General features: G+C 31.9%; 1 protein-coding gene across 4 annotated transcripts; it reads right to left on the bottom strand.

Annotated features, from left to right (window-relative positions):
- Positions 1 to 240: 240 nt before the first annotated feature.
- LOC125060476 lies at positions 241 to 15472 on the bottom strand. 4 transcript variants are annotated; one of them, XM_047665392.1, is made up of 15 exons: positions 15271 to 15472; positions 13353 to 13842; positions 12784 to 12854; positions 12187 to 12322; positions 6954 to 7100; positions 6032 to 6111; positions 5628 to 5949; positions 5238 to 5567; positions 4328 to 4407; positions 3242 to 3374; positions 2911 to 3002; positions 2376 to 2728; positions 1731 to 1844; positions 737 to 808; positions 241 to 477 (listed from the first exon to the last, which is right to left on the bottom strand). In XM_047665392.1, exons 1-15 carry the CDS (start codon positions 15391 to 15393, stop codon positions 387 to 389), a joined length of 2634 nt encoding a protein of 877 aa, XP_047521348.1. In that variant the 5' UTR covers positions 15394 to 15472; the 3' UTR covers positions 241 to 386. The 4 variants fall into 4 exon arrangements, with proteins under 4 accessions (XP_047521348.1, XP_047521346.1, XP_047521347.1 ...); XM_047665390.1 differs by having other exon boundaries at positions 5238 to 5949; positions 15271 to 15471; XM_047665391.1 differs by having other exon boundaries at positions 2911 to 2990; positions 5238 to 5949; positions 15271 to 15471.
- Between the last annotated feature and the right edge of the window lie 1302 nt (positions 15473 to 16774).

The raw sequence follows: 16774 nt of genomic DNA, 5'->3' as shown, positions 1-16774 counted from the left end.
AATACAGATGCCCATATTTTTTTACAGATACATAATCGTTACTTTTTTATTTTGTTTTATTAATGGGCGAATATTTTACTTAAAAATGAAAAAATATACGTGCTGTTGACAAACATTTTGTTTGTTTAGATGGTTGATGTAATAACACGAAATGTTTTGGTAGGAAGATAACATAATTTAAAAAAAAAAAACATTTTTTGGCTAGTGATCATACGAGATGGGAGAGATGAATTTTAGCTCTTTCGATGTGACTGCTTTTTAATAACACTTTTAAAGAAAAACTTTTAAAAAAAATCATCTTCGGAAGGGGGGCTCCATTGTGTGTACCATTTGAGGTGTCAGGTACGCTTTTCCTCTTCCCCCTTCAAATACCCCTAATCTCGTTTCTATTGGAGAGTTGAGCCTGTTGCTGTTATTATAATCGATAGGGCCGTATTAAGAATTGCGCATTCATCCAAACAGTGCTTAACAAATTCCCTGAAAAAAACTCATAGATTAAACAAAATAACATCCGGTTATCATTTAAAAATTTAAGTGTGCTTGATATAATGGTATTATTTGAAGCCAAGCTCTACAAATTTAACTAGACTTATTACTTCTGCCAAAATCAAAATATATAAAAAACAAATTGCGCTGACGCTCAAAGGCGGTTAAAATTTCTGGGTTTTCAGTAAAACAAAAAATGTTTGGTTCAAGTTTTTCATAAAACAGAAAAATAATGTTAATAAACACTTACTTATAATAATTATATTCAGCCTCATTAAAGTTAAGATCATTTAAATAAATATCTTTTTTTCTTTCGTATATCCTAGAACAATTTATTATATATATTAGTTTATTATTCATAATAATAATATCTTATTAAGAGATTATCCTTGGACACGGATCAAACTGTTGAGTCGTGCGTTTGAATTTCAGATTTGCAGAAGATTAGTAGTGTGTAGTGTAGAAGTATAGAAGGATACACGAAAGCAATAAGTCTAAAATAGAAAATTGTGTCAGAGAAAGCTGATCACTGTAAAGTATTTTGATACTAAAGAAAGAAGACAATTCTTTGAATACATATTTTATTATTTGTTTATTTATTTATAAGTATTTTTGAAGTTATACTTCTTTAGGCGCGTTATGAAAAATTGATGAGAGTGAAATTTTACGATGCGCGCGCACCGTGACACAAAATTATCAGTATGAAGTTGCCCACTAACGAATTCTTTTTAAACCAGCCGGGCGCCGAGCGTGCGCGAGCGAGGTGGGACTAAGGCAACCAACAAGTAAAAAGAAATAGAATATGCGAGAAGTTAGCAGCTATGCCAAAAATTTTGAATGACCTTTGCTACCTTTTAAACAAATAAAGGAGTTTTAATTATTTTTTCAAAGAAATTAAGCAATTCTTTTTCACAAAGACCTATTGTTACTTAGTTAAAAGGTTATGAAACATACCTAGTTATTAAATTGAATGAATAATATATTAAAATAATAAATAATAATAATAATTATTATTAATTATTAAATATTAAAAAAAATAAAGAAAGCCAAAGAAGTATAACTTCTTACGCGCGTACATAAGTACACGCACACTTTTTTTTTTATTTATGCGTATAAAACACTTTAAATTTGCCAATCTGCTATTTGCTGTATGAATTATTATTTTAAATTAAAAATCATTTTAATAATAATACGCGTGTGGTAACGTAAAATCAACAACTTATAAGAAACGTAAGCATACCTACCCTGTTAATTGAAGACGGAAAACACGTATAAGTTCTGCCAATTTTTTGGCTTGACAATTTACATCCTTTTTATCGAGTTTTTCTGGATTTAACAGCCTTTGTCTTGTATCTTGGCTATAAAAAAGATAAATATAACTTAATAGTTATTGTCCGTTCCAATTGTTAAAAGCTATGTAAAATACATCTGTCTATTTATACGTTCTGTTATATATATGTCGCTGAATATTATATAACAAAGATACCTTTGGTATATGGATATGGATTAACATGGAAAAGACAGACAATTACGCTCTATAAAAAAATCAAGATAATCAAATGGATTATAAAAACTCAAATAGATAAATTTACAAAAGATGTATTTTCTAATACATTAATACATCCAAGGGAATGAAAAAGGAAGTGGATAAGATGGGCAGATGATCTGCCGAAGAGTAGGAGCAGGCTAGCCCGGTATAGAAAATGGGTAAAACTATGTCAGTAGACAACCTGACCATAAAACTGGTTGGTAAAGAAAAACAAATACAATTGGTTTTTAAATTATTCACATACTATTAATATTTACTTTTAAATAGTCTTTATTTATTTATATGCTACAAACTAAGGGCAAAAATTCAATAGATACTTATCAATAATGAGTAAACTTACCAAAATTTAAAAACGTAGCGTAATTTAGCCTTAGTTTGTTCTATGAAATCCATATGAGTGTAAGTTTTCTTTTCTGGCACTTCAGCACCATCTAAAATAAAATCTAGATTACCTAGATCATCAGATCCATTTGGATTCAATTTATCTTCAATATTAGAGATTCTTGTAAAGTTTCTTATAATTTTCGGTGGATCATCTGTTTTAGTATTAACACAATCTGTCTTATCTGTATTTTCTGGTTCATTAGTTTCATCCTTGTCGGCATTTTTAAGTTCAAAATTTGACAAAAAGTTTTCTTTTCCCGGCAAAAACTGAAGAAGTTTATCTTTAGAGTGATGGGCTCGTTCCTGGACCTAAAATATTGTTGAAAATGTACTTATATAAGTTTAACAAATATATAACATGAGTAGCTTGGGCCAATCATTAAAATTTTGACTGTCTATGTTTGATGTCATTTGTTTCAAAAGTTTAATATCTCATAAAAATAAAAAAAAATAGAAAAGTTTTTGCATAAATAATGCTACTTAATACTTACTGATGTCATAATATTTCTAGCCTTTGAACGGGTGATTCTGGATGGTGTCGGATGATTTTGGGATGTTTTTTGTGGCGAAGCTGAAAAACAAACTAAACCGAATTTATTACGTATCGACGAAGTATGTTTAAAACGCCGAATTATGTAAATCTACACTAACTAATATTAAAAAGAGAAAAGATTTGTAGTTGTAACAAATAAATGCTATTTACTGATAGTTTATGTTTAAATATGTAATGTACCGCGCAGAATAAATTTAATAAAAAGCCTTGTTTTTATTACAAAAAATCCTTATATTTTTAAACTAAAAATGTCACTTTTAAAAATATACCTTCATCGCTATGCTCATTTATTGCATCGATTTCATTGAAAGAGTTATCGAAATCCGGCGTCTCAATATCGAGTAGTAACTTGGCTAATAATTTCTCAGCTGCCTGTAGGTTTTCGTCATCTTCGAAAACGCCCTAAAATATAATTGCGTTATATATTACGTTTAAACAATGTAAAGTGATAACTCAATGGCGCGTCAATCAATCTTTTGTGTTTCATATCTTCTTTGCCGATGAGTAGGGATGCCTACAAATTCAAATTTAATGACGTGGAATAAGTGATACATGTATCTTATGGTCCATAATAAACATATTTTTTTTTGTTTTTAAATCTATGACATGCCGGTATCCTTACCATGTAAAAAAAAAACAAAAAAAAAAAACAAACGTTACTCTCGGGACGCACGACCATTGATTGAGAGAGAATAAACGCCAAAATGCTTATTTTCGTAAAAAAAAATATATTTTCAGTAGAAATTTTAGGCTAATTTCAAGATAATGAAGATTAAGTAAATGACCAAAACCAAGTATTCCTCAGGAATTGTCATTTAAAGAGTTTTACAGATATCAATTGAATTTAAATTACAATTCGTAATTTAAATCCGCGCGCGCGATCAATCATTATATGCCGAATATTTAGTAGTAATTACTTAAAAAGAACATTCCAAAAGAGCATGTTTAGCCGTGTAGATAAATTAAAAAAAAATAACCAAAAATTAATAAACGAATTACCACAATTCACAGCCAGTCAGCGAATTAAATTTCAATTAACTGAAATCGAATCGAAATAAACTTCCTTAGGGGGCCATTTTTTTGCAAAACAGTTTATTATAGTATATAAGTAATCACTACTAAATTAAAGACTATCTTTACGATGTTATATTACAAAATGAAGGCCCTGGCCGCGTGTTTGTCTGTTTGAAGACGATAAACTCAAAAACTACTATAATTCATTGCTGTAAATACTATAATATAACGGTACAAAGCCAAATCACACGAAATTCACGCGGGTGATGCGGGCAGTGAGAAATAAATGAATATTGTTAGTTACACAACTCTGTAAGAGCATTTAAATATAAATCATTTACCTGTAAAGCATCAACGAGGTAAACGCCGTAACTATAGATTTTCATAAATGTTGATGGATTTATGTTGTGGTTAATTTTACCTGTAACAACGGTTTAACATAAATAACAAATTTCTTTAGAAAAACGTTGAAAGTAATAAAATATTAACGTTATATTATGTTATTTCATTTAACATTCTAATAAAACAAAAAAAGGGTGCGTGTACTTATGTACGCGCGTAAGAAGTTATACCTACTTCTTTGGCTTTCTTTGTTTTTTTAAATATTAAATAATTAATAATACATATTTAACGTTAATAATTTAATAATATTTAATATTTAGTAAGTATATTATTCAATTGTTAATTAATATTAATAATAATAATAATTATTATTTATTATTTTATTATATTATTCATTAAATTTAATAACTAGGTATGTTTCATAACCTTTTAACTAAGTAACAATAGGTCTTTATGAAAAAGCATTGCTAAATTTCTTTGAAAAAATAATTAAAACCCTTTATTTGTTTAAAACGTACTACAAAGGTCATTATGGTCATTCAAAATTCTTGGCATAGCTGCTAACTTCACGCATATCCTATTTCTTTTTACTTGTAGATTGTTTTATTCTCATCTCGCTCGCGCACGCACGGCGCCCGGCTGGTTTAAAAACTTCATACTGATAATTTTGTGTCACGGTGCGCGCGCATCGTATAATTTCACTCTCACAAATTTTTCATAACGCGCCTAAAGAAGTATTCTAAATAAAATAAACTTCAAAAACAACATATTATTTAACTAATTGAGATCGTGAACGATGATCCAAGCTGTTTAGTACCAAGTGAATCCGTGACTCTAACTTTTTATTATTTATGATAGTATCGATTACTATCAAAAGTGCTGCAAATAAAAGCGGGAAGAAAATCTCACCTCTGAAAGCTCCATTATCAAATATAATATCCACCAACTTATTTGCCGCATCAACAATATAAGCGTCATTTTTAAATCCCCGTTTAATACATTCACAAGCCTCATACATCGTCCAAGGTGGTGGTGTTGTCTGAAAAGCTGCCTTTTGTAGAATCTGATTAAGAGCTTCTTCCAGTATTTGTGTGAATCGCGAAATCCACTCTTCTGACTTGGATATTAGGTTCCCTTTCATCAGTTCACTTGTAACTTCAAACATAACGTTTTTATCAACATCTCCATATTCTGTATCATGAAACGAGGTATTTGATAGTGTGTTGCAGATTGTCCCTGGATTTAAACTGGTAAGAGAACGTGATCTGTCCCATTTATTCCATGAACAATGACCATTTATTTTTTTCTCATCAGTTAAACTACCCACCTCCATTTTCATTTCTGACTCTTCTCTCTGTATTGATTTTGAATCAGATACATTATGCTCTTCTTGTTCTATATATCTTTTGATTTGTGGATCTCTTATCCCTACTTTAGTTTTACTGGAAAAACTCTTTCTTGGATTATTTGGTATTGTGACCGTAATTGTTGAGTTAAATACTTTTCGAGGTGACGTCTCTTTTAATTCCCCATATATCATGAAATATTCAACTTCTTCCATCCGAAATATGGGACTTGTTACGTTTATATTTTGATTGATATTATTTTCTGTTAACAAAACCTAAGAAAGAACAAAGTAAAACAGTTAAAATATTTAAAATCATTTTCCTTCTCGGAACCACAACAAAATTTAATAAACTTACAACTTTGTAGTCCTTTTGGCTGTATTTTCTATAACATGCAACGATATTTTGTGTATGATCATCATGACGATTTTCTTTATCTGAAACAAAATTTGTATATAAGATTAGATAGTTAAATTTTTTCTATAAATATTATTGTAATAACATAATTATATATATTTAAGAGCATATGTTTGAGTGTAGCAACGTGTTTATAAATAAAAAAATTAAAAAAATGTATAACGTTTCTGTAACGTATAGATCCCTAAACCCTCGGGAGAAAACAGAATAATGTTAGAATTGCTAAGATAATTAGTCGCAGGTCCTCTTGTTAGAATGCAAAGGTGAACCCAAGTTTTCTTATTAGTGAAAGTGTGGTATAGGCTAGGGTTGCCATTCGTGCTTTATAATAAAGTATTGTACGTTATTTCAAGTTATTGTACTCTATACTATATGAGAACAATAAAGTACACGAAAATACTTTATTTCGCATGTGATTTCTTTATTCTTTATTGCAAAAAAAGGTGGTAACCCTAGTTATAGCGCGTAGTGCTGTTATAGTGAGTCTATGTAGGAAAAGTGTATTAGCATGTACAGTACATTGTACACGATATGCTGTACTCAATTCAACCAGACAAGATCATACTTTTTACCGTAAAATCGATATAAAAAAAATGAATCGCAAAATATGTTGCTAAGCACAAAAGTCAAAGACAGCTAGAGTATTTTCTTTTTGATTTATTCTTAAATTTATTTTATATTAACTTTGAGGAAGGTTTTTATGTAGAGAAAAGTTGGATTTTCTTCCGGAAAAGCGAACAGTGTGTATGGTGTATCAAAGTGTTCCTTATGTTGTTATTTAGCTTATAAAAAGGTAGCCATAGTAATAAAATCATATTAAGGCGAAACAAAGTTCGCGGGGGTAATTAATAAAATCACTTACCAACAATGGCACAGTTTTCCGTTAAGACATTAGAAATAAATATGGCTGCTTGTAATGCTCTCTTCATATGTATCTTGTTAACAGATGTTGTTCCCTTTTGAATACGATTCAAAACACATTCCGGGACGACCAAACGACACCTATTATCTGTAATTATATATGTATAATGATATGAATAAAAAATAAAATATGTTTATTATGGAACATAAGATACATGTATCACTTATTCCACGTCATTAAATTTGAAGGCATCCCTACTCATCGGCAAAGAAGACAGAGGGTGTAGGCCGAGAGAAAAAGCCGGCGTAAAAAACTCTCGGTACTCTTTTAAAACAGCAAATCATCAAACAACACTTATTTAAAACAAATATCGCAAATTAATTAGAAGTAGCCTGTCTAGCACTAGTCCCAGGCCCTTTTATCAACTAGATAATCGTTGACTTTATAGTAAGCCTTTTTACACAGCTTTTCTTTAATACATTTCTTAAATTTATTGAAAGGCAGTGATAAAAGAGCCTCTGGGATTTTATTAAAGAAGAGTATCCCTTTCCCCAAAAAAGAATTACTAACTTTAGATAGTCTAGTACGGGGAAATTGCAGCCTGCGTTTGTTCCGTGTATTAACATTGTGCGTATGTTCTATTCTAGTAAACTTATCACTATTTTTGTATACATACATAATATTTTCATAAATATATTGCGAGGGAAAGGTAAGTATATTAATTTCCTTGAATTTATCTCTAAGAGATTCCCTACATTTTAAATTATAGATTGCACGAATAGCCCTCTTCTGCAGGATGAAAATAGTTTCGACATCAGCAGCATGACCCCATAATAATAAGCCATAAGTCATTAAGCTATGAAAGTAACTAAAATAAACAAGTCTAGCTGTATCGACATCAGTTAGTGAGCGAATTTTTTTAACCGCGTAGGCTGCAGAACTAAGTCTCTTCGCCAATCCGTTAATATGAGGGGACCACTGAAGTTTTGAATCCATGGTGATTCCGAGAAATACAGTTGTATCATCCAGATTCAATTCCTCACCGTTTATAATTGGTCTAGTATCCATAACCCTTGCATTTTTTGCACAAAATTTAATGCATTTTGTCTTTTTTGCATTAAGTAGAAGGTTATTCATACTAAACCAATGGACAATCGAAGACAGAGCATTGTTCACATCGTCAAAATTTGTTATTTGTCGTTTGATTTTAAAAATCAAGGACGTGTCATCAGCAAACAAAACTATCTGATGTTTTCTCTCTACCATGAAAGGTAGATCATTTATATAAACAAGAAAGAGGAAAGGGCCAAGAATTGAGCCCTGTGGTACCCCCATATCTACTGCCGACCCAGAGGACCTCTTACCATTCACTTCAACCTTCTGAGTTCTTCCGTGTAAATAGGAAGTCAGAAGATTCAGTGCGGTATTCTTGATGCCATAGTGGCGGAGTTTCCCGATTAAGGTATCGTGTTGGACACAATCAAATGCTTTGGATAAGTCGCAGAAAACACCTAAAGCGTCATGCGACTCCTCCCAAGCCTTAACTATATATCTATATATCTCAACACCGGCATCGGCTGTCGAGCGACCCTTGGTAAAACCGAACTGATTATTATGTAATAATTTGTTTACGTTAAAATGACTTACCAGTTGATTTAATATAATTTTTTCAAATATTTTACTACAAGTAGGTAGTACGGAAATTGGTCTAAAGTTACTGGGGTCGGACATACTACCTGCTTTAAATAAAGGAATAACTTTACTATGTTTCATTAGATCGGGAAACTCGCCACTTTTAATACAATTGTTGAAAATTATAGCTAGATGGGGAGCAATTACATCAATTATGCTACTAATTATTTTTACAGAAATACCCTAAAGATCGGTAGTGTTCTTAATATCTATGGTTCTAAATATCCTCACTATATCGTCGGCACCAATGGGTCGGAATGAAAAACTGACCTTGCACTCGTTTACATTATCTTTGAGCAGCGATTCGGCGAGGGCGGGAGATGATTGAAGAGACTTAGTAGTCGAAATTGGAATGTCAGAAAAGTACTTATCAAAAACAATCGCTATCTCTTCGTTAGATTTGATTATAGTGTTATCGACACATAGTTCGACGTCTTGATTGCGATCCCTGACTCTTCCAGTTTCACTATCAATTATCTTCCAAGTCATTTTAGTTTTATTGGTACTATTTTTAATCTTGTTTTTGATATTTAAGGACTTGGCCGCGTAACAAACTTTCTTAAATAATTTCGAATAATTTCGAACATAAAGAATAAATTCTTCATTATGATTGTATGACTTTTCAGCGTAAAGGTCATACAACCGTTGTCTACTTTTATAAATTCCCGCTGTCGCCCAATCACTAAACGATTTACACTGCGAATGAGAGACTTTCTTTGGGGTAAAGATGGTGTTGAACTCTTTATTAATACAATCACTTAGATTGTTGTATTGTTCATCAACGGTAGTACCTACCGGTAATAAAGGTAGGCGTTTACCTATATTATGTCTAAATCTCACCATTCGCTTTTTATTCACTGGAACAAACACACTGCTCTTATTTACTTGTTTTACCACTTTACATTTTAGCGCCACTAACTGTCCACAATGATCTGAGCTAAGATCAGTTGTAATTGAGGTTTGCATTGCCTCTGCATCTGTAAATACATTATCTATACATGTGGCAGTGGAGCTTGTAATTCTAGTGGGCTCAAGAAACAAGTTAACAAGATTGTAAGATTTTAATAACAGATTGAATTTTTTACTAATGGAGGTATTTTCTAATAAATTTATATTGAAGTCACCACATACAATAATATACTTATTGTTCTTAAAACTAACTTTACACAAAATTTCCTCCAACTTTTCTTCAAAAAAATCGTAAGATGCACTTGGTGGTCTGTAAACACTTAAAATAATGCAATTCTCAATCTCTATACAGGCTACTTCCAAAGAGTGTTCTACAGACAGACACACGATGTCATTACGCTCTTTATACTTTAAGTTTTTATTAACAATAATCAAAGAGCCCCCATGAATCGCCGACAATCTGCAAAACGAACTTGCAACTTGGTGCTGATCAAAGTTAAAGATGATTTGGCATTCTCTAAGCCAATGTTCGGTAATGCATAGGACATCAATTTTACTTGATTTTAAAAACAACTCCAATTCTAATTCTTTGCCCAACATACCTTGCATGTTTTGATGCATCAAGTTTAAACAGTTGTTGTTAGTAATATAACATGTTTGTGTTGAGCTGAGTTGTACTAAATTATTGCTAGAGTTTGCCTCTATTGTCACACTATCTAATTTAAATTATTTATACTTAATGAAGTGCTACTGCAAGTATCACTACATTCACTTAAGCTAAGCTGCTCAATAGAAGCAGTTGTCTGAAAAGCTAGCTGCTCAATAGAAGCAGTTGTCTGAAAAGCTAAATGTTTAGCTTTAGTTGTAAATAAAAAGTAAGATAGCATAGTAGCTATCTGTTGTAAATAATAATTAGGTAGGCGGAACCTATCCTTTGTCAATACATACTTATTTTTAAATATACAATTTATGTCCATTAAATTAGGTAGTGTACCTAAGTCACAATTTAATTGTATATTGTTAGTAGTTAACATATTGTGCAACAACATGTTTAACTTATATCTAATTTTATTTTCCTTTGGTGCACCTTTGATGTAAGGAAATGTATGCAAGACAATATTCTCTACATTAAGTATCTATAAAGCTATTTAATTTGGTCCCTTTTAGGCATGCAAGATATCGCGGCAAGTGGCATAATCAAAAGGGCAGCTGATGTTACACATACATGAGGATATTCTGAGGAGATTTCAAGACGTACTAAATCTTTTCACGATTAATACAAATAACTTTTCTCGTAACGCCCCCATAAATAGAATTTGTGCCCAGTACAAAGATTTATGTTTGTTAATTACTAAAAGAACCTACTTGGTTTTACAATAAATTATTGATTGAAAAACTCGACTGAAATTTTATTTGGAAAATAATTTAGAGCCAGGGAGCCTCCTCCTCCTTTGTTGCTCCGAGAACTCCAGACCTTTAAATCCGGCCCTGGACTTACTTTGCAAGTTTTTTGTTTTCAGGTTATTTTAACACTCACAAATAATGTGACATTCTATAGGAAAATTTGTTTTCAAAATCGATTCAGTAGATACAGAGGTAATCCCTGTACAGCCTCGCGAACTTTAAATCTTTATAATATAAATATATAATGAGGTATAATTTATATATGAGCAGTGTTGGCCTAGTGGCTTCAGCGTGCGACTCTCATACCTGAGGTCTTAGGTTCGATCCTCGGTTGTGCACCAATGGACTTTCTTTTTATGTGCGCATTTAACATTTACTCGAACGGTGAAGGAAAACATCGTGAGGAAATCGACATGTCTTAGACCCAAAAAGTCGACGGCGTGTGTCAGGCACTGGAGGCTGATCACCTACTTTCCTATTAGATTTAAAAAATGATCATGAAACAGGTTCAGAAATCTGAGGCCAAGACCTAAAGAGGTTGTCGCGCCACTGATTTATTTTTTATAATTTATATATGTAAATAGAACTAAATCATATAAGATACTAGCAGACCGGCCAAGCGTTGCTGTGGCTAAGGTTTTTGTTATATTATATAGTAGTAAACTATTCAAGGGAAACGGTAGGAGATCACCAGTCATGGGGACCACCATGCTTTTTTTGGTGGTTATGTCATTAAATTGTAGCTTATGTGAAACGTTGGTACTTTCAACACAGCGCCATCTGTTAGAATTGTGACTATCAAATAATAAACAAATAATTTGCAATAAAATAATATTGCAGGTATAAATTGAGATATAAGCTATCCTATCTTGTAAGTTGGATCAAACCGCACACGGTGTGCAAATTTGATTGAAATCGGTTCAGTAGTTTAGGAGTCCATAGCGGACAAACAACGTGACACGTAATTTATATATATATTAAGACTTTCAAAGTACTACTTAGTTATGTCCTTGTTGTAGCCATATTTTTACTGTCTACACATTTAATATAATTTGTATTTATTTTGTATTACATTTTCTATTTTTCCATTAAAGGCACTTCTAGGTTCTAAAACCTAGACGGTATGGCTTTTCTAGTACAATTATACTAGAAGTACCTAATTTCATGCTGATTATTATATCTATTGTAACATTCACTTGTTAGAGTTTTTAGACTAATATTTTTATACCTGCATTTCGAATTTCCTTTATAAAGTTTAATTTCTTTAAAAACACATCCTCATCAAGCACAAGAAACCAAACTTTGGTTCTTACGTCAATCTTAAACAATGTTTGCAAAGCTGTGATATTCAAATTATTAGTTTCCTGAAAAAAAAAATTTTCAAGTTAAGGTCACACACAAAGATAAATGGAAAAATCCTGCAATAATGATAATAATCAATTTTAAAAGGAATAATTTTATACTACTTTCTGATCAGATTTAACCTCTACTGAATTCTAACCAAAACCAAATTTGACTTTTTGTTACAAAAGCCCACAGGAGATGATATTATGCAATTTCTTAAAATATATAAGAAAAACATTAAGATTAAAGCCACCCTAATTAAGCACAAGCAACATTATTACCTTATTAACCTAATTTCAGATAATGTTAACAAAAAATTGCAACAATAAATATAATATTTAGTTAACACTTAAACAAATACACAATCAACAAAAATTATAATAATATGTACATATCAATAAAATTGTTTAACTACTAAAACTGGTAGAAGCAACAGAGATCTTCAATGAAACCAAATAAAGGCAAGAGATGTATTTCATACCAGCATGTCATGTAAGTCATCTTCAACAACGTCTTTGCTTATTTTCATATCATGATCACCTTCAAGTGATGCTGAAAATTATATTTCAAACATTATGCTCACCAATTAATACTACTTTTAACCTACTTCAAAAAGAAGGTTTAAGTTATGTGATATTGCAATTGGATAATATGAGTATGATAATCTATTTATGCTTCCAAGCACACCAGCTTAATTTCATAAGTGCATGTACGTTTATTTGTTTGTCCAGAAAGAGTTCTAGGAAATTTCTTGATTAAGAAATGATCTTTCTCGCTTGAGAATTACTTGAAATATGGGTATAGTATAGGTATCTAATAATAAATAAAGGACATGTGTTTTATTACATAAGTGCATTTATGTTTATATGTTTGTCCAAAAATTTCCTAGAAACTAAGTCATTAAGAGATAATCCTTCTTAGTTCAGTAGTAATTGAAATATGGGTATAATATAGACCGTATCTAATGATAAATAAAGATTATCAATTTTTATTCAGTGGGCAGGTGTTTAAAGACCTTTTTATATTATATTTAAGTGTAAGTGTACTAACCAGTTACATGACCTGAAGTAATATTATTGGAATTGTTTTGAAAATTCATTTGATCATTCATATCACATTGTTTTGGCACTGTAACTTTACTTTTAGTTTGCAATGTAAAGAATTCTTCTTTTTTTGTTTTAGATGATATAGGTGTTGATGCATGAACCTGATGAGGTTGCCAATTGCTATGGTTAGCATTTAAGTAGCACTCTGGGTTGTTAGAAGATTCATTCCAATTTATTGCATTTGGACGGACACTTAATAATGGCACACCCAAAGTATTGCTATTATGTGTATTCTGGGGAATACAATGTGAAAAATTTATGTTAGAAGGGCTTTGTCTACAGAATGTATTATACACTTTTTCTGTTGGCTGGTTAAAAACTGCATTATTGTTAACGGAAGTGGATATAGTATCGTTAAAGACTTCATTAGGCTCTGGATATCCTGTATTTATTATAGGTTTGCTTTGATTTGCTCTTGCTTTGATAAACGCTACCTGTAAAAAAAAATTTGATAAAGAAACTTAATTGAAAACAAGATAGTTTTAAATTACACTAATTTAAGCTAGTAAACTTGTTCTACTAAATATACTGTAAATTAAATTAGTGTTTAATAAGACAGATTATTAAACTTAAACAATTTTATTTCGGAATTTGAGGGTAGGTGTTTTAGAATTGCATTGACAACGTAACTTTTAAAATAAATAAAATAAAATATGTTTATTATGGAACATAAGATACATGTATCACTTATTCCACGTCATTAAATTTGAAGGCATCCCTACTCATCGGCAAAGAAGACAGAGGGTGTAGGCCGAGAGAAAAAGCCGGCGTAAAAAACTCTCGGTACTCTTTTAAAACAGCAAATCATCAAACAACACTTATTTAAAACAAATATCGCAAATTGATTAGAAGTAGCCTGTCTAGCACTAGTCCCAGGCCCTTTTATCAACTAGATAATCGTTGACTTTATAGTAAGCCTTTTTACACAGCTTTTCTTTAATACATTTCTTAAATTTATTGAAAGGCAGTGATAAAAGAGCCTCTGGGATTTTATTAAAGAAGAGTATCCCTTTCCCCAAAAAAGAATTACTAACTTTAGATAGTCTAGTACGGGGAAATTGCAGCCTGCGTTTGTTCCGTGTATTAACATTGTGCGTATGTTCTATTCTAGTAAACTTATCACTATTTTTGTATACATACATAATATTTTCATAAATATATTGCGAGGGAAAGGTAAGTATATTAATTTCCTTGAATTTATCTCTAAGAGATTCCCTACATTTTAAATTATAGATTGCACGAATAGCCCTCTTCTGCAGGATGAAAATAGTTTCGACATCAGCAGCATGACCCCATAATAATAAGCCATAAGTCATTAAGCTATGAAAGTAACTAAAATAAACAAGTCTAGCTGTATCGACATCAGTTAGTGAGCGAATTTTTTTAACCGCGTAGGCTGCAGAACTAAGTCTCTTCGCCAATCCGTTAATATGAGGGGACCACTGAAGTTTTGAATCCATGGTGATTCCGAGAAATACAGTTGTATCATCCAGATTCAATTCCTCACCGTTTATAATTGGTCTAGTATCCATAACCCTTGCATTTTTTGCACAAAATTTAATGCATTTTGTCTTTTTTGCATTAAGTAGAAGGTTATTCATACTAAACCAATGGACAATCGAAGACAGAGCATTGTTCACATCGTCAAAATTTGTTATTTGTCGTTTGATTTTAAAAATCAAGGACGTGTCATCAGCAAACAAAACTATCTGATGTTTTTCTTTAAAAGGTACTATCCAAACATTTCGTAGAGCAATTTGTTTAAACTAGGCATATTGTTAACCGTATAAAGACAGCTCCAGATCTACTAAGTGATTGTTGTCCTGATAGAAATGGCTTCGAGAGATAGAATAAAGACTTACAGTTTGTTCAGGCAAATTCCACACGGCGTCTCCTGTCAACGTATTAAAGAAGTATGGTCTTCCTGAGTATCTTTTAGAATGACAAACCAACCATTCACAAGTTTGGGATGCATCAGTATTCATTTTGTATTAAGGGAAGAGAAACAAATACATACTATTCTTAGTTCATACTTCACAAATTTGTGATATTTTTTTTTTTTTTTAATGGCTCTGGGGCCTTAGTCAAGATGCCTTAACAGTAGTGTATGTAGAAAGTCGAAAACTTAATTTGTATGGAAATGACAGTTCGTGTCGAAAAGTTTTCATACAAATTTAGTTTTTGACGTTCTACATACACTACTGTTAAGGCATCTTGACTAAGGCCCCTGGCACGGTTTGTGCATTAGCCAGCGTCAAGTATGAGATTTTTATAATTCGTGCTTTTTGCCTTAGAAATTCGATCATGTCCTCCATGTACAGTTTAGGCACTCCCAAAGGCCGAGAACAAATTTAAATTAAATTAAAACTTGCCCTCGAACTGGGAATCGAACCCGGTACCCCTCACCTAGCTGCCACTTAATAAGACCGCTAGGCTATGAGGCTCCCCTTGTGATCATTTGTTGTGGTAATTGTGCACCAGATAAATTCAATACTCGCCCTCTTACGCCCTCTTAAGTTCAGCTCCTAAACTACAACGACTACAACATAATGTAATTATGTTTGTGTTAATGATATATCTCTTAAGGTGCGTACAGACTATATAACATAACATGTTATACAACATGTTTCAGATAATGTGGACACTGAATGTTATAAAACATGTTATAATAACATGTTGTTGATATGTATGCTAGGACGAACCCAGCATCTACGTTTTTTTGTTTTTCTTTTGTTATTTAAAATTACAACAGTCGCTGCCGCAGCCAGCAAAACGTCCTCTCGTGTCGACATTGTGGATAGCACTGGAGACTGGAGAGTGGAGAGTGGAGAACGACAAACGACAATAGTTATATAACATTGTTATATTGCATTGTTATTCTAATGTGTACAGTATTGTTTTATGTTATAATATTGTAATAAGCACTAATTATTATGCATTCATTTTAGGTTTACCTCAAGTTTATAGATATTTGAAAAAGACTGCAATCCCAACTGTTTTCGCCTGGAAGAAACCCACTACAAGTATCTTAATAATATAATTTTAGGGGCAGCCAAGTCATTACATATTTGGCCTAGTCGTTCACTGGTTGATGACAGGTGGCAGATTTATTTAAGCAATATCATCCAGCTACCAGAGTGATAATTAATAGGTAGTACAGAAATACCCATATCAAAACCAAAAAACGCAACAGCACAACAAGCAACTTTAAGTAGCTACGAACACCACAACAGTCAACACTATAAAATTCTTGGTGGGCGCTACACCTGGTGGCCTGATATCGTTATTTTTAAGATGGACATGCAGGATTTACCAGTGACCGCCAAATAACTGAAAAAAGTTCCCTTTTAGCTGTTAGGGATGAAA

The sequence above is a fragment of the Pieris napi genome, chromosome 21, assembly GCF_905475465.1.
Source record: "Pieris napi chromosome 21, ilPieNapi1.2, whole genome shotgun sequence".
Classification (NCBI taxonomy): domain Eukaryota; kingdom Metazoa; phylum Arthropoda; class Insecta; order Lepidoptera; family Pieridae; genus Pieris; species Pieris napi.
The sequence above is the reverse complement of the archived record's forward strand: the minus strand, read 5'-3'. Positions and strand labels throughout refer to the sequence as shown.

Coding starts and splice junctions, on each gene's coding strand:
- LOC125060476 (XM_047665390.1), bottom strand. CDS start 15,393: ATGAATACTGATGCATCCCAAACTTGTGAATGGTTGGTTTGTCATTCT. Junction 13,843..15,270: donor GGAATTTGCCTGAACAAACT/GTAAGTCTTTAT, acceptor TTTTTTTTACAG/GTAGCGTTTATCAAAGCAAG. Junction 3,375..4,327: donor ACCTCGTTGATGCTTTACAG/GTAAATGATTTA, acceptor ATTATATTTTAG/GGCGTTTTCGAAGATGACGA.